The following is a 21,715-nucleotide window of genomic DNA, read 5'->3' as shown; positions in this document are numbered from 1 at the left end:
TCAGCTTGCGACCAAGTGAGACCCTTCCCTGGTGCAATCCCAGTTACCTTGGATGATTTTGGTCTCAGTCAAGTTGCTGCCTGGGCCGTCGGGCTGCTGTTCTGATTTCTGGAGCCGGGCACTTGGTTTTCCTGCGGGGCAAACCGAGCCTGGCAAGTGTGGCCCTGCAGATCAGCACCCCTGCTGCTGGAACTGCTGCTGCTCAAGCTGCCCCTGCTGGGACTGTAGCCACTGCTGCTGAAGGTGTTGCTGCTGGACCCACCGCTGCTGCTGCCTCTGCTGCTGCTGTAGCTGCCACTGCTGGAGCCACCACTGCTGCTGAAGCTGCTGCTGCTGTGTCCACTGCCGCTGCTCCCCCTGAAGCTGCTGCTGCCGAGTCTGCCGCTGCTGCCACTCCTGGGTCTGCTGCTGCTGGGGCCGCTGATGTTGCTGTGGAACTCTGCTCCTGCTTGGGTCCCGCTGTTGGCGTGGCTGGGTCCCGGGCTGCTGTTCTGTTCGCCGGAATTGGGCTCAGGCGGTGGGGGAAGGGAGGGAGCCGCAGCTGCTCTGGTTCTCTCGCTGCTCCACGTGTTCTTCTACCTCGCGGTCTGCTCCTCCGTTGCTCGCTGCTGCTCTCCCCTCACGTTTCCCGAGTTGCGGAGAGTGCCGGTGTGAGGGAAAGCTCTGGCACCTGGCTTTTCCTGCAGCTCGAGCCGAGTCTGGTGGCTTTCTGGTGCGCCGCAGCCGCGGCGGTTGGCCGAGCTGCTGGAGCCGCTTTTCCCGCCTGTGCGGACTCTGGATGCTCTGGAACTCTTCTACTTCTCTGCTGCCACTTCAATTTCCTATACACCTCACTTTTTAGTAAAAGTGTGTATTTTGCTGAGGTTTTTTGGTCTTTTTTCCCCCCTAGGCTGCTTTGGCGTGGTACCTACGCCGCCATCTTAACCGGAAGTCCCCCACTCATACTTTTCTATAAGTTTGTCTTTCTCTTTGTTGGCCTGTATTAGATCTGCCACCTGGTCTTCTAGCTTAGATATTCTATCCTCTCCTTCATCCATTCTACTGGTGAGAATTTCTACAGAGTTTTTATTTCATTAACTGTGTTCTTCATTGCTAGTAATTCTGAAAGTAAGGGGCCTAAATGTTTATGAAGTATCCTCATCAAAGTCTGCTTTATTTTCTTCCTAGGTTAACAAGTTGGCAGCCCATGTGATAGTATGGGAGTATAATTAATGTAGGAGAGGCTCATGGGATTTGCAGTGTGGTTTTGTGTTTTTTGGAAATGGCCGTGTTCAGTGTGAAGCAGGGTTGCTGGAAGTCCCTGTATGGAGATCCAGTGGATGGAGCCATGAGGTAAACCATGGGTTTCAGTGGAGACCCAGAGAAATGTCAAGACTGTGAGACTGCCACCAAGGAAAGTTGATAGCTTGTGTTGCATTATTCTCAAGGCTCTGATGAGCACAGCCAAAGGGGTGGAATTTGAACTCCAGAGACTCCTCACTGTTTAGAGTTGTCGAACTTGGAGTTACACAATTGGATGTTTGCCTTGGTTTTTTTGTTTGTTTGTTTGTTTTTTCAAGGTAGGATCTCACTCTAGCCCAGGCTGACCTGGAATTCACTATGTAGTCTTAGGGTGGCCTTGAACTCATGGCAATCCTCCTACCTCTGCCTCCCAAATGCTGGGATTAAAGGGGTGCGCTACCATGCCCGGCTTTTTCTTTTTTAAAAAAAGTTCATTTATTTCTTTGAGAGAGGGAAAGAGGCACAGAGAGAGAGAGAGTGGGCCCTCAGACACTGCAAACGAACTCCAGATGCATGTACCACCTTGTTCATCTGGTTTACATGGATCCTGGGGAATCAAACCAAGGTGTCCTTTGGCTTTGCAGGCAAAGACACATTTTGCGTATCTTTAAATTGAAACCTGAAACCCACCACCACACCTTAAGATTACCCAATGACATTGCCTCCAGCAGGTGGCTACAGATGCAAACTACAAACAACTGAATATATTGGGGGCCACCTATTCTATTCAAACCACCACAGACTTTAACTGCTAAGCCATCCTTCCAGCCCAGCCTTGTTTGTTTTGAATATTGTACTTTATTATTATCTTTTTTGTTTGAACTCTTTTATAACATTATTATTATTAACAACATATTTCGTATGGCTACATCATGTGTTGGTACCCTCTTTTCCCTCCTCCCTGCCCCCATTACTCTGGGGACCCTCCTCAGTGTGTTTGCAGGTATTCCCTATGGGGTTATGGGTTATGGATTGCGGGAGCAGCAGTCAGCTATTTTGTGGGGAAGGGAATGCCTCTGGGCGTGATATCTCAACCTGTGACTCTTACAATCTTTCCGCCTCCTCTGCCATAAAATTCCCTGAGCCATGGTGTTTGAATTTTAAGTCTACTTCAGTGGTGAGCTCTTAGGATCCTCTGGATCTCTGCTTTGATGAATGTAGAGTGTCCTTCAGGGTCTGTCTCCTTAACCCTGGTGCTGATTATCAAGTTCGGCACAGAAGCAGCTTGTCACCCCTCTTCCTCTGTGGTTTCAGTGGCTGAAATGCAAGCAGTAGTTTATCTCCTTGAGTCCCCTTACCTTTCTGCACTCACCCTTTGCAGCAGGGGATCCGTGAGTTGGGGACCCAGGGGTCCTTCTATCAGGAAGGTGGAGCTAGGGGTCTGCTTCCACAGCAACCTTGCAAGGTCCAGGCAACTCCAAGCCAGCAGCAGGGGAATTGGGACCAGGTAACTTAAGGGTGGGGAGAACAGGGAGATCTCTCTCCCCCTCCTCCTTCCCCCTCCCTCCCCTTTCCCCTCCCTCTCTTCCCTTCCTCTCTTCCCTTCCTCCTCCCTCCCCCTCCCTCCTCCCCTCTCGCTCCTCCCTCCCCTCCCCTCCCCCTCCCCTCTCGCTCCTCCCTCCCCTCCCCTCCCCCTCCCCTCTCGCTCCTCCCTTCCCCTTCCCCCCTCTTTTCTCGCCCTTCCCCATCCCCTTCCCTTCCCCCTCCTTCCCTCCCCCTCCTTCCCTCCCCCTCTCCCCTCCATCACTTCCCACCTTCCTCCCCTCTCCCCCTCCCCCTCTCTGCCCCTCCCCTTCTTCCCCCTTCCCCCTCCTCTCCCCCTTTTTCCTCCTTCCCTTCCCCTTTCCCCCCTCCCTCCTTCCCTTCCCCTTTCCCCCCTCCTACCTCTGCCTCCTGAGTGCTGGAATTAAAGTCATGTACCACCATGCTGGCTAGGTACATGTTTGTTTTTGATGGGGGTGTGCAGATAGAGAATGGGTGTGCCAGGGCCTCTAGCCACTGCAAATGAACTTCAGACACATGTGTCACCTTGTGCATCTGACTTATGTGGGTCCTGGGAAATTGAACCTGGGTCTGTAGGCTCCATAGCCAAGTGCCTTAACTGCTAAGCCCTCTCTCCAGCCCTAGATTTGTGTTTTAACTAGAAGTACATTCAATAACTACAGTTGACATTCCAATCTGTATTTTAATTGTTTCTAGACTTTAGACAAGCCCTTTGGTAGTTTATTATGTTCATTGTGATATGTGTCTATAATTCACCTCACAATTAATTCTAGGAGAGCATAATTTGGATGTCTAGATGACAGTACCATTTGTTCACTATAGTGTTTTGTTTAGTTTTTTGAAACAGGGTCTCACTATGTAGCCCCAGCTGCCATTGATGAGCTCTTTTCTTCTGCTTCAAACTCCAAAGTGCTGAATGTCTTTTGCCACTTCAAGAAAACTGCATCCAAAGGAAGACAGTTCCTGACCACTTACTATTAGACACTCATGTAGAATAATACATAAGTCTTATACTTGTAGTTTTTATGTAGAGATTAAGTAGTTTATACCTTTTGGAAGTTGAGGGCAACTGTAAGAGCAGTTTTGTTCCACATTGGCCTAAGAAGATTATCAGGAGAAAAAAGAAAGATACCCTGCTGTCCTGGTTGCTAATGCTCTGAGGGTTCAGAGATTGTTTTCCCTTTCTTTTTCACTGCCACATTCTCCCCTGGTCAATTTTAAGGGCAAATAGTGAGGTTGGCAAGAGAGAAACAGCACTGTCCCAGCACTTGTGAGCACTATTACGTGTGAGCCACTTGTGCACATAGCACATAATGTTTACTAGGGTCTGGACCTCATACCTGATTTCTAGTTGATTAAAAGGCATAGTAAAGCATACATACATAGGTAGGTCAGGGTTTTTGCAGCCATTTCTATAGAATCTGACACAACTGAAATGAAATTTAATAACATAGATGAATTAATTAGTTGAGACAGGGTCTCATGTAGAGCTCAGGCTGGTCTTGAACTTGTTATGTATGGTGTTGGGTGATATTGAACCTCCTGAGTGCTAGGATCATAGTATTGGGCCATGAAACCCTGTTAGGTGGGTTTGGAGATCAGATCCAGGGCTTTGTGAGTCCTACCCCTCCTAGCCTCAAGAATTGTACCCTTTTTTTTGGTGGCAAACCCAATGGATTGCATTTTTAAATGCAAGAGAGAAAGAATTGGTGTGCCAGGGTCTACAGCCATTGTAATTGAATTCCAGACGCATGCACCCCCTTGTGCACATGTGTGACCTTGCACACTTGCATAACTGTGTATCTGGCTTGGGTGGGACCTGGAGAGTTGGACATGAGTCCTTAGTCTTTGCACGCAAGTACCTTAATCAATAAACTATCTCTGCAGCCCAAGAATTGTACATTTAAAGAATTTTTGCAACCATATTCTCTGTGCCACAGTGTACATACATACTCCTCCCAAATAGCAAAACACATATTAGAATTGTGAAGAGTATTGGAGGTTTTATTTGGTCAAAGAGCTGAAGCAAATGGTAATTATTTTATTGTCTATTTGAGAGGGTGCTGGGCATGCTCAGGGCCTTTTATGCCTGCAAAGATACCAGATGAATGTGTTACTTTGTCACTGGAATACCATACCCAAGCCAGCAGGCTTTGTATGCAAGTGCCTTTAACTGCTGAGCCATCTTGTCTAACCCAAGCAAATGTTAACTGTTAAATGGTAAAGGTATTTATTAAATGTCTGGTATTTGTGGTCTATTAAATTAAAGCAACATGAATAAACATTTTATACTTATATATTACGTCAAAAGAAGAGTAAGCTGAAAACAAGTCAGTGTCTTTCCCCTCCCCTCCCCTCCCCTCCCCTCCCCTCCCCTCCCCTCCCCTCCCCTCCCCTCCCCTTTTCTTTCTTTCTTTCTTTCTTTCTTTCTTTCTTTCTTTCTTTCTTTCTTTCTTTCTTTCTCTTTCTCTTTCTCTTTCTCTTTCTCTTTCTCTTTCTCTTTCTCTCTGTCTCTGTCTCTTTCTCTTTCTCTTTCTCTTTCTCTTTCTCTTTCTCTCTTTCTCTTTCTCTTTCTCTTTCTCTTTCTCTTGCTCTTGCTCTTGCTCTTGCTCTTGCTCTTTTTCTTTCTTAAATGAGGCTTACTAGACCATTAAGTAGAAAGTTCAGATGGAAGGTAGAGGTGTTCTTAGTTTGGGAGGAGTCTGGAATGGATAGCCCAGGTCAGTGTGTTCCTAATTGTATTTACCAAACTATGTGGATCAGCTTGCTGTTGGTGAGCACATAGTTTTGTGAAACTGGTCAAACTGTGCAAATTATAGGTATTTCTTATTAGGTGGGGACTTAGCAGTTAATATACTATACTGTAATTCTTTGGAATTTGGGAAGATGTAAAGGAGAAACAGGTAGCAAGCTGAGTTTCAGGAGGTATTAAAGAGAAGTTGTAGATGACACAGGAGGTGAAATGATTATCCTTGCTGAGTAACCTGGATCTTCATTTTGGGAAGACAGTATAGAGAAAAATTCGAGACCATTAGACTGGGGTGTAGCTTAGCACGTTAGAATGCTTGCTTAGAATTTGTGAAGCTTTAGGTTTGATCTCTACAACCATATAAAACCAGGCATGGTAGTACTTGCCTATAATCGCAGCACTCAGGAAATAGAGGCAGGATGATCGAAACTTGAACTTTATCCTCAGTTATAGATATATAGTGAGTTTGAGGCCAGCTGGGGATACTGTCTCAAACAAGAAAGATAAGACTTATTGTATATCTTATTCAGACAAGCTCCTTTAACCACTGAGCAATCTCCTCAGCCTCAGGTCTGTATCTCATTCAGATGGGTAAATTCTTAGCCAGCTTTTATATTGAGTCAATTTTGGTAATATGGAGGGTCATTGCCTATCTATTGTGAGACATACCTGATGTGTGTAATGGACTGATAGGCTATTCTCTCCTCCCTCCTTTGATCTTATTCTTTTCTAATTCACATTCCTTAATAAATATGTCTTAGAACCAAATCAGTCATAACTAGAAGGACTGCTTCCTAAATTAGATGTGATAGACTTGATGCAAAAATGAACATGCTGTTTATCTTTAATTCTAAGTCATGTAGTTGGTCCTAAATTTTCAGAAGCTGAAACATCAATGAGATTATTTGTTTTGAATTGAATGATATCCATATATATTATATATAATGTATGTATATATGTTATATATTCCCCCTCCCCAAGGGAGGGTCTCTGTCTAGCCCAGACTGACCTGGAATTCACTATGTTGTCTCAGGCTGCTCTCAAACTCACAGTGATCCTTGTATCTCAGTCTCCCAAGTACTGGGATTAAAGGACTGTTCCACTATGACCAGCAGAAAGAATGGGTGTCCCGGAGCCTCTAGGTGCTGCAAATGATCTCTAGATGCATGTGCTACTTTGTGCATCTGGTTTTATATGGGTGCACCTTAAGACCACTGCACCATCTCTCCAACCTGCTATCCATACATAATTTTAACTAAGAGGCATCACTTGATTTTTGAGTGAGTACCTTACTAGAAGGATTTTGGAATTAAGGATTTTAAGCTTTGAAATTTAGCTTTGATTAATGAAGCTAAACTAGGGCTGGAGAGATGGCTTAGCAGTTAAACATTTGCCTGTGAAGCCTAAGGACCCCAGTTCAAGGCTCGATTCCCCAGGACCCACGTTAGCCAGATGCACTACAAGGGGGCGCACGCGTCTGGAGTTCGCTTGCAGTGGCTGGAAGCCCTAGCGTGCCCATTCTCTCCCCCCCCACCCCGCCTCTTGCTCTCTCTCTCTGTCACTCTCAAATAAATAAAAGTGAACAACAAATAAATAAACTAGAATAATGTTCTAATATAATGTATAAAGAATTTTTTTTTCAAGGCAGGGTTTAACTCTAGCCCAAACTGACCTGGAATTCATTATGTAGTCTCAAGGTAGCCTTGAACTCACATTGATCCTCTTACTCTGCCTTGAGTGCTGGGATTAAAGATGTGTGCCACCACGCCCAGCCTATTATTTTTTGACCATGAGATAATGTGGCCAGTATTATATCAATAGTAGATGTGAAAATACAAGAAACCAAACTTTGAGATTTATTTCATACTCTAATTACCATTCTTCAGTTTGGATGCATCACGTTTATGTAATGCAAGTCTAGAAAGTGAAAGTTTCCAGGGAGCAACATGTGTCTTTAATATGATTTAATGTGATTCTGTTTTCTAATGATGGGTCATAACATTTTGTTTTCCACATGTTATTAGAAGCAGTAAGAATTTTTGAACACCCATCGTATGGAAGGCTCAGGACTTTACATGAATAAATGTCCCATTATTATATATTGGTGTTAATAATTCTGTTTCAGAGGTGAAGAACCCCTAGGCACAAAGAGGGTGGAGTACTTACTTGTCCAAGTTCACAGGTGTAAATGTAGGGTGGTGCACACCTTTAATCCCTGCACTCAGGAGGCAGCGGTAGGAGGATCGCTATGAGGCCAGCTGGGACTACAGAGTGAGTTCTAGATCAATCATCTGGGCTAGAATGACACTCTACCTGGGCTGGAGGGAAAAGTGGGGCTGTGGGGGGTGGGTAATCAGATAAAGGGTAGTCCTCTTAACTGTTGTGCTTACTTGTTTCTGTTGAAATCTGGGTGGTTTTTCTAATGACATTATTATGATCTAGGTGTGAAGTATTACTTCAAAAGGTTCATATGTTGAAGGTTTGGTTTCAAGCTAGGGTGAAATTGTAGGGTGATTGGATCCTGAGAACTGACCTAATGGATGGGTTCATAATTTGATGGAATTATTGAGTGGTGGTAGAAATAAGGAGGTAGAACCTGATTGGAAGAAGTAGGTCAATAGGGGTGCTTAGGAAGTGTGTATCTGTTCTCTGTCCCTTTCCCCCTTTCTTTGATTTCTGTTTGCTCTGAGTTAGGGAGTCTCTTCTGTTGTATGTTCCCACCACCATGATGATCTGCCTCACCACCCAAAACAATAGAGCCAATTAACCACAGATTAAAACTTTTAATTTATTTTTATTTTTATTTATTTATTTGAGAGCGACGGGGGGGGGGGAGGAAGGGAGGGAGGGAGAGAATGGGCGCGCCAGGGCCTCCAGCCTTTGCAAACAAACTACAGATGTGTGCGCCCCCTTTTGCATCTGGCTAACGTGGGTCCTGGGGAATCGAGCCTCGAACCAGGGTCCTTAGGCTTCACAGGCCAAGCGCTTAACTGCTAAGCCATCTCTCAAGCCCAGATTAAAACTTTTAAAATCATGAGTCTGAATAAATCTTTTCTTCCTTACTTTTTTTCCATGTTATGTGTGTGTGTGCTGACGCATGTGTGTCACAGCACATGTGTGGAGGTTGGAAGAAAACCTCAGGGTGTCAGTCCTTGCCTTGTACCTTGTTGGAGACAATATTTTTCTCATTGTTTGTTGCTCTGAATTGAGCTTTTCCTGACTCTGGCTCCTATTGCTGTAGGTGCCTTGGCCATTGTGTTTGTTTTACATGAGTTTCGGATATCCAGATTTTGGATGTTAGGCCTACACAGAAAGCACTTGCAACCACTGAGCCATCTCTGTAGCCTGTTCTCAGGTATTTTGAGCTGGGTGTGTAGCTCAGTAATAGAGCACTTGCCTTGCATGAGACCCTGGGTTTGATTCCCAGCACAGAAGGAAAAAAGGTGGGGTATCACATCAACAAGGAGTGACTAGTATGGGAAGTCAAAATGACTTAAATTTTATTTTAAAGAGTTAAATTATTGTGTTTGTGCATATACAGGTCCGTGCATGTGCACACGTGCAAGTTTGTATGTGTATGTATTTGGAGGCCAGAAGTTCTCTGGAGTCTTTCTCAGTTGCTCTTCACTTTTTTTTTTTTTTTGAAAAGACAGGGTCTCACTGAACCTGGAGTTTGATTCTGCTAGAGCAGCTGGCCAGCAAGCCCCAGGGATTATCTTGCCTTTCTCCCCAGTGCTGGAATTACAGGTGTATGCCAGTGCACCTGGCCTTTACATGGGGCCCAGAATCTGAGCTCATGTTCTTATATTTGCATGACAAGTATTTTTTTGACTGAGCCATTTCCCCAGCCCAACACTTAAAATTTCTGACTAGCCAGACTGGTGATTTGTCTACTAAAATTTGTTCTTTCTTACAAAATAAGGTATCAACTTACAGATTCTTAGTCAAGGAGAGCATTTATAATTATAATCAGCACAACTGACATGTTGTATGAAACATTCTTCTTTGTTCCCTCAGTAAGGGGCCATGGTTTGAATTTTGTGATGCTGATTTTTGCATTTGCTAGGCAAGTACTCAGTCATTGAACTATGGAAGATATATATTGGTTTTTTAAGATACGGTCTTACTCTAAGCCAGGCTGACCTGGAATTCACTCTAGTCTCAAACTCATGGCAATCCTCCTACCTTTTCCTTCTGAGTGCTGGTATTAAAGGCATATACCACCATTCCTGGCTTGGATGATATTTTAAATTTTAAATCATACTCCTAGTCTAGAAGAAGTACAATATAATACAGTAGATATTTGCTGTGTGCCCTGCATATGTGTGAGAACATCATACTTTTGAGTTGGGATAAGTAGGAAATAAACTATTGTTCAAAGAAAGCACTCATTCCTGCAGATGTTCTTGACTGTTTTCTGCAGCCTTGGCTGATCACATGCATGTAGCATGCATGAGTACATTGCTTATCAAGAGCTGGTAAGAAGAATAGGTCTGTCTGTTCTCTAAAACCTCCTTAGAGATACTATCAACATTTTTTTATTGTTCCTACATCTGATTCCATTCTATGAATAATTCACAGACTTTGCATATAAGAGTCTTTTTCCCTGGATAAACTAATGTTTCTTTTTGTTTGTTTTGGTATTTTGAGTCTTGCTATGTTGCTCATGCTGGCATGAGACTTGCAATCCTCCTACTTCAACTTGTGAGTGCTAGGATTATAGGCATGAGCCACCACACCTGTGAAAATGTGTGTTTAAAAAAAATTTAAATTTACTCTTGCATACATTTAAGCCTCCTTCCAGCCCTGCTTTTTTGAGGTAGGGGTGTTGCTCTAGTCTGGGTTGACCTGGAACTTGTTCTGTAGCCTAGGCTGGCCTCAAACTCAGGGTGATCCTCCTACCTCTGCTTCCTGGGTTCTAGGATTCTAGGCATGAGCTACCTGCCTGGGTCAAAGTGTTAAACTGTTTTGTTCTTTGTCTTGGCCTCCAGGACGATCAAGGCAAAATTGGTATATGTGAGATAAAACTTGTTATACCTATGCTTCTTCAATTTTGTTGAGCATTATCAAAAAGCCCTGTAGGATTTGGTAGAATCTTTGAATCTACACATAATGTTGATATGATTTCCTGAAGTTCTTATAGTTTCTGAAAGATATCCTGGACCCTTGGGGTTAAGAATCCTTGCCTTATTGATTCTTTGTCTCTGCCCTCTTCCAGGACTGTGGTTGCAGGTGTGCATGGCCATGCTCAGTTTTTTACGTGGGCACTAGCCATTTGGCTAGGCTGTCTGTCTTAGGCCCTCATACTTGCTCAGCATTTGTACTAACCCTTTGAGCCATTCACTTCCCTAGCTCCAAAACACTTTTTTTTTTTTTTTTGACTGTAGGGGAGAGGATCAATCCTAGGACCTATCCTAGCTCCATCGCCAAACTATACCCTTATGGGAAATGTTTTTCTCAAAGAAAGTTTTAAAAAAATACTTCTTTGCAGCTGGGTGTGATGGCGCACGCCTTTAATCCCAGCACTTGGGAGGCAGAGGTAGGAGGGTTGCCATGAGTTCAAGGTCACCCTGAGATGACAGAGTTAATTCCAGGTCAGCCTGGACCAGAGTGAGACCCTACCTCAAAAAACCAAAAAAAAAAACAAAACCAAAAAGCAAAAAACAAACAAACAAAAAAAACTTCTTTGCAAGGAGGAAAGTTGAGAGAGTATAGATAGACATGCCAGGGCCTCTTGCGTGCATGTACTACTTTGTACAACTGGCTTTACGTAGGTACTGAGGATTTGAACCTGGGCCAGCGGGCTTTACAGGCATGCACTTTAACCACTGAGCCATGTCCCTAATCCTGAAGAAATTTTTTTTTTTGGTTTTGCGAGGTCGTGTCTCACTCTAGCTCAGGCTGACCTGGAATTCACTGTGTAGTCTCAGGGTGCGCCACCATGCCCAGCTGAAGAAAGTTAAAAAAAAAAAAATCTTTATTTATTTGCAAGTGGTGTGGGGGTGGGGTGGGGTGGAAGAAGGGCATGGTAGGGCCTCCTCTGAAGAAAGTTTTTGATTTTTATCATGATGAAACAGAGTAGCTAATATAAGGAGCAACTGATTTTTGTCTGATCAGTTTTTAGACAAAGCAACCCAGAGTGTTGATAAATCTCTTACTATAAATTCCAGAATCTAAAGGTGGAGTGTTCTGTAAGCATAGTTATAGCTGTGATGCAGTATAGTTCATGTTTAACATGACTGGTATATCTTTTCTCTGTGCTTGTTGGTAAAAATCCACTGGAAGATATAAATGGGCTTTGTGCATGATCTCTGGGCTTGCATTTAAAAAAATCTGTTTCTCAAGTAAAGCATGAGTTATTGGCCTCTGCCCACTAGGGTCCTTCATGCTGGCCTTGTGTGTGTGTTGGGGGGGGAGGGTCCTTTGAATTTGGTTTTGTTGCCAGTCCTTAATGTGGGGTCAAACTTAAATTAAGAAGATTTTGGGAATAGCTTTGACTTTTTACCACTTGTTCACTTCTCTTTTTGTAAAGATAGTTTATAGTACATTTTGTCTCAGGGAGACTTGGACCCAACTGGTTAGATATATTTAAAGAAAAGGGGAAAAAAGTCCCTTTAAACAGACCTTAAAGAAATACCTATGTATTTGAGTGATCATGCAGATAAAATTAATTTTAAAAACTGAGAAATCAGGTGTAACTCTACATGAGTTTTTCAAGACTAAAATGCATGAGAATTGGATAGGAGAAATGGCACAGCAGTTATAGGTGCTTGCTGTCAAAGCCTCCTGACCCAGCATTCAATTCCCCAACACTCCCATGAAGTCGGATGCAAAGTGACACATACATCAGTGATCCCACCTTGCCTAGGACAATGGGAGATAGATTGAGGAGATTCTGAACCTAGCAGGCCAGCTAGTCTTAACATTTGTATGACCTTATCTTAAAGCACAGGCACCTCACAATTGTCCTCTGACCTCCACACAGTCCACTGAGCCATGTGCTTCCACACATACATACACAGGTAAAAATTTTATATAGGGCTGGAGAGATGGCTTAGCAGTTAAGGCGCTTGCTTGCAAAAACTTAACCTGAGTTTGATTTCCCCAGTATCCATGTAAAGCCAGATGTACAAGGTGGCCCATGCGTCTGGAGTTTGTTTACAGTGGGGTGGGGGTTGCACTGCCATTCCCATTCTCTGTCTGTCTGTCTTTTATCTATCTCTGCTTGCAAATAAATAAAAACAAGTTTAATCTAGCTGGGCGTGGTGGCGCACACCTTTAATCCCAGTATTTGAGAGGGTGACAAAGGTAGGATTACTGTGAATTTGAGGCTAGCCTGAAATTATATAGTGAATTCCAGATCAGCCTGGACTAGGAGACCCTACCTTGAAAAAAAAAAAATCTTAAAAAATGTATGCTAGGGCTGGAGAGATGGCTTAGCGGTTAACTGCTTGCCTGTGAAGCCTAAGGACCCTGGTTCGAGGGTCGGTTCCCCAGGTCCCACGTTAGCCAGATGCACAAGGGGGAGCACGCGTCTGGAGTTCGTTTTGCAGAGGCTGGAAGCTCTGGCGTGCCCATTCTCTCTCTCTCTCCCTCTATCTGTCTTTCTCTCTGTGTCTGTCGCTCTCAAATAAATAAATAAATAAATAATTTTAAAAAAATGTATGCTAATAAGCTTTGCTTTTAACTCTATGAACTATGGGAACTTACTCTGTCAGTGCATTTTGAAACTACCATTACTTGTGCCCTCATGTGAAAAGAATTGCTTTTGGCTGTTGAATTGTGTGCTGTGCTTCAATCCTCTGCATTGATTACATCTGAGGCTTCTGGCATGAGAGCTCCTAGTCTCTCAGATCTCAAGCATCCCTGGCTGTAGGGAAATGTTTGGTTTTTTTAATTCTTCTCTGTTCTTACTATGTTGGCACTGGGGCTGGAGAAACAAGAATTGCAAACTGTAAATATGACAGATTCATTCATGGCATTTGGTTTCTGGACATTAGAAAACTGTCTTCCCTAACACTGCTCAGGCATAGACAGCATCCTACCTTGAGGGTGTTTATGCCAACTGAAAACACTAGTTAAAAATCTTTCCTGCTGGGCATGGTGGCACGCACCTTTAATCCCAGCACTAGGGATGCAGAGGTAGAAGGATAGCCATGAGTTCATAGTCACCTTGAGACTAGATAGTGAATTCCAGGTCAGCCTGGGCTAGAGCAAGACCCTACCTTGACGAAAAATAATAATAATAATTCTTTCCTTTACCCACTGATCTAATATGGGGTAGGGTATGGTCATGTAGTGAGCCTTATAGTTCCAGCATGGTCAACATCCATGGACTTCCCAGGAATGATGCTGGGACCAGTTTCCAGCATCATTATAGAACAACAACTTCTTGTACAACAGCTCTTTAGTGACTCCCCCCCACACACACTTTACCTTATTTTAGTTTAATTTTTTAAAAAATTATTTGAGAGAGAGAGAAAAAACAAACAAGCAGGCACACCAGGGCCTCTAACCATTCCAAACGAACTCCAGACACTTGCTCCACCTTGTCCACTTGACTTACATGGGTCTTGGAGAATCGAATCTGGGTCCTTAGGCTTCTCAGACAAGTGCCTTAATTGCTAAGCCATGTCTCCAGCACTAATTTCTTAATTTTGCTCTTCTGAAGGACAGCCTTTTTTTCATCTGACATATTTAGCATTAAGGAAAAACATAGTATAAAGCAACTGTCAATTTTTTTACAGTCACAAATGACTTTTCATGTTTCACATAGCAGCATTCAGGGGGAAACAATAAAAAAAGAGACATTCACCTTTTCCAGTATACACAATTTTAATAACAAAATTTTCCTGTACAGTGTATTTTGTTATCCTCCCCCAAGGTTCCTTGTATAATAGTATTTGCCTACCTGCCCAGCCCATATACCCACTTCCCACCCCCAGAAAATGGCTCTTAAAGAGATTGAACACGATGTGTTGGACTGTACTTTGAACTTCCAGTCTCAGTGTATATATTCACCAAACATTCCATATATCAGTGTTCTTTTTGTTTGTTTGTTTTCAAAAACTCAAGAAAGAAAGGGTTAGTTGGAGGAGTTGCAGAAGTTTCCAAAGGTTTGCAGTAGAAGAATGAAAGCTTAAACAGTCTTTTTTTGTTTGTTTGTTTGTTTGATTTTGGCCTTACTTAAGCAGTATGAGTTTGCCCCAACTTAGATAAATATATAAGTATCTATGGTTAGCCTTATTGTCTTTGTCTTTCTGTGGTTCAAGCACTTTTACCCAGAGGGTATGAAAAGAGTGTCCCAAAACAGACTTTTGAGATAGGTTTATCACTGTATTACTGTATTAGGAAAATTATCATGTAAGTCGACTGTTAAAAATATCCTTAAAAATTTGATGTTTAAAAAAATTTGATGTTAATAGCCACATTTCAGAGGGAGAGAGGTACTGGGGGGGGGAGATGGGGAGAGAGAGAGAGAGAGAGAAACAAATGAACAACGCAGGGAATTTACAGCATTTTCTCTCTGATAGCTATATATGGGAAGTATGATTTACAAAAATACTGTGCCTGTTTCATATTTTACAATTCAAACTAGTTCTACCTAGGGCTTATTTTTATTGGAAAGATGGAGTCTAGCTTTTGGTTACTAGTGTTATAATAAGCAGAAAGATTTTAGTAATTAGAGTTTGGAAGTTCAGTTGATTTCATTCATTGACTTGGTACAGATATTAATTTAGGCACATTAAGAAATTGTATGTGATGCAAGTTTTTTGGCATAAAAATTAGTGTCTTTGCTTTTTGATGTTGGCAGTAAGTATTCTCAGAATTGTGTTTGGATTTGCAGATTTATCAACCCATTCTCTTCAGAAAGATAAGATTGGATTCCCTAGAAGCCATAGAAATGAATTAAAGTAGTTGCAAGCTGGTTCTTAATTCCTGGGTAAATATGGTGTCATGTTATTTTCTGGTCTTTGATGGTCATATTCCTCTAACCTTGAAAATAAGGGAGAAGGATAGGTGGGATGGTAGTGAGGAGGCTAAAACCCCACAGAAAATAAAACTTCCACATTTGTGATTAGGAACTGCAGAGTAGCTGTGATGCAGTTCCATAGTTGTTAAAGATGGCACAGATGGCTGAGTCTCATTTTCAAACCAGGGTACAAATACGTAACAACTAAATGTAACTCTGCTTTCTATAGAATATGAAAAAGTGAAATTTGTGCTGTAAATGAGAAAGGAGAAGGGTACCTGGCTGGAAATGACAATTGTCATTGTCTCAGTAAAATCACCAAAAATCTGAGGGAAAGGTATTTTTAACTGAAAAATAAGCTTTTGTGACCTCAGCAATGCTCTTATCCTGAAGTACTAGATGGCTTGCTTTTCTACATACAATAAGGAAGTCACTAATTGATGGTTCACTTTACTAAGTAAACCTGTTAGGATTAATGTAGAGACTTCCAGCTAATATTTCTTACCGTTTTACTCACATTTAGAATTAATTTTGGTTGTGGTTTAAAATGATGAATATCCTCCTACTCTTCAGGACTGAAAGAACCTTGGGTACTTGAAGCAGGGTTGTGAACAAGCAGCCTACCACCTGACAAATGGCAGTGGTCACCATGGTAAATGAGTTGGTAAATTTTTAGCCCATAATGCTTCTGATGCAGCCCCTCTGGGGAAGCAGTGTGTTTCCCTCTATGCCAGAAAAGCAACCTCTGTCAATGAGATGAAATGCTCACTGCTCAAGATCAGCTGAAGTGAACTTGTTTGAGCCTTTGACCAACTAATTTACCCACCTTAAAAAAAACAAACAACATATTTTCACCTAAACTAGTGATCTTGTCTGTTTTTTATTAAGATATATTGTCTTTGAAATACGGGTACTCTTTTCAGTGCTAAAAGAAAAGAAATTAAGATTAAATCTTTTGAGCTAAACCATAGTTGTGTGTTTTTCCAGTCAGTCTTGGGAACAGAATATGCATTGAATGAAGACTATAATGTTAAATGTACATGCTAAGGAAAAGTTGTCCATCTCTTTTTTTATGGTGGTAACTTTGTCTAAGGATTTGTTTTACCCCCCACATATATACTACAATTGTAAAAATGTTTATTTTTCAAAAATCAAATTAGTGCTCTAATTTCATAGTTTTCCTACACATATGGAACCTTTCTTGTGGAAAAATTCAGTGTGAATTGGTAACTTGCATGTGAATCTCAAATACATCATAGTTCCCCAATAGAAATCATATTTGAATACTTATGGTTCTTTTCTGCATGAAAAAAAATGTGGCATTGTTATCATTTGTTATTATGGAGAGTTCGTATTTACACTGAAGAACCTCCCTCTTTCCCTTTCAGTGCAGATCTGTGGGGCTTGTTTGTTTGCTGAACATTCTGTATAATTACTTTTTGCTGCCTAGTAACTTTGCTAACCTGAAAGTCAAGTTTCAAAATCTTTCTTTGCTTTTTATCACCTCACCTTCGTGTTCCCTTCCATGTACTTTTGTGTGGCTGCATAGGCATGTCGAGTAAGATTCACCTCAGTAATATGTTGGTCCTGTTTCAGAAGGAACCAACAACGTGAATGTGAATCCTTAAAGAGCAAAATTTAGCACATCATATTTTGAAAGTTATCCTCCTCATGGTTTCTTTATAACAAGAACTAGTGTGTTAATGCCTGTTGCTAGCCAATTATTTTTAATTTGTCTCTGAGTTTTAAAAGATTTGAAAATCAGGAAAAGGCAGAAGGAAGAGGTATAAACCCCTTTGTCAGGGCATCTTTGATCATGACAGGGTAGATTTTCAAACTGGAGGGAATATGTCAGATTGTTAAATTGTCTCTTTTTCTCTCCCAAGTAATTTCTAAATTTTCACATAGGATTTAGTAAGTTAATTAGTAAAATGGTCATTAAATATTAGTTTAAAACCATAGTCTAAATGCCACAAAAATATCATGTCCATTACAAGTCAAACTAGAAATGTGTGATAAGAAGTCAGTGTAATTACTTAGTATTGATTTATTATAATGAGACCTTTTTATAATTGCTTGGATTCTTTGTTGAAATATATTGAAGAATCACCCAACTTATTAGAGTTACATAAAGGGTGCTGATTTCATAATGTGTACTTTGATAATGTTTCTTAACCCAGGCAAAAATGGAAGAAGGGTATTTAATATTTACCAGCCTTCAACATACATGTAAGTCTACTTCTCACACTGGCAGTAGATATAGGTTTGAGTAAATATCAAATATACAAGAGAACTTTGCTATCTCCTTTTAAGTAGGAAGCCAGTTGTAGTACGTGAGATGGAGAACAATGATCAAACAGGTTTGGGTCCCTATCTATTTCTGCTTAATAGCTTCTTTCAGAACTGTTTTCAGTAGAAAAAAACAGCATATGGAGACCTTAGTATAAATGTTTACACACAATAGTATATAATTACATACATGAAATGTCTTTTTAAGTAAGCATTTTTAGACTTTTCAACAAGAGTGCAAATTAATGTCAGCATTGCTTCATTTAACACTTAAAATATAATTTCATTTAAAAAATTAAAAATGATTCAACACTTCAAAAACTCAAGTCTCCACTTGGTTTGGAAAATTAGGCTTAATGTCACCATTGGTAAAAATTAGATATGTATTTAGCCCCTACTATGTAAAATAGGTTACTTATCTGCTGTGATTTTTGATGATGGGTAGAGATTATACTTCACATTCTTTGTATGGCAGCTGCTGGCACTTGCACTGTCCATAACCATTAATGATGATGAAGGGTCCTTCATGGGTAGGTTCATACTCATTATATGGTCCTTGGTCTGACATGTTTGACATATGGAGTCGTGTTTGGGATCGGAGCTGCCTGTGGTTTTGAATCATTGAGCACTGCCTAATTCTTCTTAAAGTGGGAGGACAGCACTTCCTGGAAATGAACACTATAAAAATAATAAAAAAGAAAGAAAACAATAAAGCCATTGTTCCCGTAATTACCCGCTGAGTAAAGATGGCATTGTCTGGTTCAGGAAAGTGTTCCTCTGTAGTAACTGCTATGACTGCAGTAGTTGGAATTTCTTTGTCTCCCACATGGTGACTTGATGAGCTTATTCTTTTTGTATATTCAGTGGTTGGATCTCTGTAAGTTGTAGCCACGGCAGTGACAGTGGTTGATAAATTCCAGCAGAGCTGAAATCCATGGACTGCATCTAGAATATCCTCTCCTTGGGTGTGGTCAGGACTGTGGCATAGGATGGAATGCTCCCACCGACCTTGGAAACTGCCCAGCCAGGAAGCAAGAGCACATATTCGGGGGCTGCATTCCCACAGATTGCCAGAGAGGCCAATAGTTGTGAGGGATCTCAGGGAGTTTAAGATTTTGTAATCAAGACGGTTTAACTTGTTGTTATCCATGAGGAGTATTTTAAGATTGGGCATCGTTTCAAACACTGTCAAGTCGATGGCTTTGATTTCATTTCCAGTCAGGTCTAGCTTTTCTAAAGTGCTCCAGGACCACTCCATCCCACATGTCAAGTTGCTAATTTTGTTCCATTGTAAGAAGAGCGTGTGCAGACTGCTTAGCCGGAGAAAGTGAGCAAAATTAATCTTCGTCAGCTGGTTGTGCTCTAGGTGAAGCTCTTTTAATTTGATTAATCCTGCAAATCCATTCCGAGCCAAACTTCTCAAACGGTTTGTGCTCAAATCCAGAAACTCCAGGCTACGACAGTCCCAGAACAGGCGTACTGGGATAGTCCGCAGGGAGTTGGAACGTAAATGCAAGGTCTGCAGCTTCCGAAGGCCATAGAAGAGCTCTGGGTGCAGAGATGACAGCTGATTAAAAGACAGGTCCAAATTTTGCAGGTTAATCAGTTGGGTAAAAGTGGTGTTTGGCAAGTAAAATATTTTGTTGGAACTTAAGATTAATTCTTTAAGCTTATATAGTCCTTGGAAAGCATCTTCTTTTACTGTTGAAATTTGATTGTGATCTAAGTGGAGCCAGGTAAGTTGACTGAAGCTGGCAAATTGATCTCTTTCAAGCTCTGTGATGTGATTGTGCCTCAGGGACAGGCCCAGAGAGCCCTTGTCTGTGGCATTTGGCACTGAGTGGAAGCCCTGAGAGTCGCAGTAGAATAGCAGCTTCTCACAGCGGCATTTGGGTGGACATGCCATCCCCAGGGCAGGCAGCATTTTTAAGATCATACTCATTGCATATACTACTGCCAGCATAGGGGCCCCTAATGGCCACTTGAAATGTAAGCCTGCAGAATATAATTTAAGGAAAACAAGAAGATAGGATATGTTTCAGTAGAACATAGGACTGTTAAAAACAAGAGCAATGTAACATTATGATAAAAGAGTTCACTGCATATAACTTATTTTTCATTCACTGCAGAACAATTAACCTTGTTGGTATGACTGGAACATAACTTAAATGAAACCATTCATAAAGAAGATAAAATATGTCCCTCTCCTCAGTGATAGATGCCTTTGCCTAAATCTCAAAAACAGGAAGTAATTCCCCTCACAAAATGTAAATTCAGTGGCTTATTTTAAAAGCATGATTTCTTGTTGTTTATACAAGACATAAAAATGCAAGGACTTACCCATTCTTCTGAGCACATTGGAGGCTGCATTCAGTCGAGGTTATCAGACTCTACGCAGTGAGTCTGTAAAAGGCTCTAACATGCAGGAGCCTTTGACCAGTTTCCTGTTTTCTGTGTCCCAGGCTTCCCAAGTAGATTGAATCCGCCAGGGTGAGTTGGTTTTTCTTTAGGATATTCCTCTTGAAAGCACTGGTGTCATTTTCTGTGATGCTCTGATCCCTCAAATCAGTTTTGATTATAAGTTACTAATTTTCTCTTCTTCTGGTTACTGCTGATCATCAAAGCTTCAGTCTTGTCTCTCCACAGCTGCTAGTTCTCTCTCGGTCTTAACTTGTTGATGGCAGATGGGCGGCTTGTTGCAGAGAAGAGCTCCTGGAGCAGCATGAGTGCATTTACTGAAAAGCTTTTCCGAGAAACGGCACAAGAATGGATTTGCTTATGTGCTGCGACCACACAGAACTGTATATAGGCTGACGTCACCCAGTGACGTGTCTTTTGTTTGGGTTTTCTAGAAGCTTTAGTGTTAAAAAGCACTGTGCTTTGTAACAGTTTTGGGGTCGTTGAAAGACCCCTGATGATAATGAAGGGAGATAGAAGATCTCCTGACTTTAAGATGTGGTATTCCTTCAGTGTAGGAAGCAGCAGTGAGGTTGTAATAAAGGCTGCATTCAAGAAGACCCATCTGAACAGTGAGTTGGACTAGCAGCGTGATAATTTTTAATGCGCGTGAGAGCTAGTGCTAGGCTGCCGATTCTGCATAGAGATCATCTAAATGGGCAGAAGTCTGCACGGCTGACTTACGAAATGCTGACTTCATGCCAGCCTACACAGGGTAGTGCTGCTGCTCTGATAGTTGGGAAGCTACTCGGTTGCCTTGTGGTCGTGCTTAGTTAAAAGCAAAGTATAACTGAATTTCTGTAGATTTGTTTGTAAACTAAGTGGGCTTGGTTTCTTTGTCATTAGAACTTAACACCTCAGCAAGAATAAAGAAGCGTGGCTGCCAAAAGAAACCTTTTTGGCATCTTTTTTACATTGAGAATTTCAGGCACTCTTCAGACAGATTTTTTTTTTCTTCTCTGTGCTGTTGCATAGCAATGTTTCATCGCCATACTGATTGAAAAATAATGCTGAGTTAATCTTTGTATACCCTACAAGAGCAGAGGGTAGTCATTTATTTATGCACATGACCCAAGTGTTAACAATGGGACAGAGATGATCTTGAGCAAATAATGCAGTATGGCTGGATTCTGACATGGTCCCCAGTATTTGCCTCAATATCTCACCAACTCTTTAACTGAAAGCCACATCTGGTGCTGGTGTTGGGAGGTTGTGGCACTGCAGTAATAGGACATCTTCTGCACACCAGCTTTTACTGGCATACTTAAAAACTGACTTCAACTCTCATATCAGCTCTTGTTGGAATACCTCTTGTTAATACAAAAGGTCATTTATACCTTGGAAAATTTGTATTTTGGGTTGGTTTTGTTTGACTTAATTCTAGCTTGTCTTTGGATAGCTCTTCAGACCTTAGGTATGAATGTTTACAGTTAGTGTTATGTAAGTGAAGATGTTTCTAGCAT

General features: G+C 41.6%; 2 protein-coding genes across 2 annotated transcripts in view; one reads left to right on the top strand and one right to left on the bottom strand.

The window, feature by feature from the left end:
• The window catches only part of Ctnna1 (catenin alpha 1), a 191,732-nt gene that overhangs the window by 96,966 nt on the left and 73,051 nt on the right, over positions 1-21,715 (top strand). The window lies entirely within an intron of this gene.
• Lrrtm2 (leucine rich repeat transmembrane neuronal 2) lies at positions 14,391-20,913 on the bottom strand. The gene is made up of 2 exons (XM_004652448.2): positions 20,136-20,913; positions 14,391-19,790 (listed from the first exon to the last, which is right to left on the bottom strand). Exons 1-2 carry the CDS (start codon positions 20,137-20,139, stop codon positions 18,244-18,246), a joined length of 1,551 nt encoding a protein of 516 aa, XP_004652505.1. The 5' UTR covers positions 20,140-20,913; the 3' UTR covers positions 14,391-18,243.

This window comes from Jaculus jaculus, chromosome 13 (genome assembly GCF_020740685.1).
Source record: "Jaculus jaculus isolate mJacJac1 chromosome 13, mJacJac1.mat.Y.cur, whole genome shotgun sequence".
Taxonomy (NCBI): Eukaryota; Metazoa; Chordata; class Mammalia; order Rodentia; family Dipodidae; genus Jaculus; species Jaculus jaculus.
This window is presented reverse-complemented; position numbering and strand designations above follow the sequence as displayed.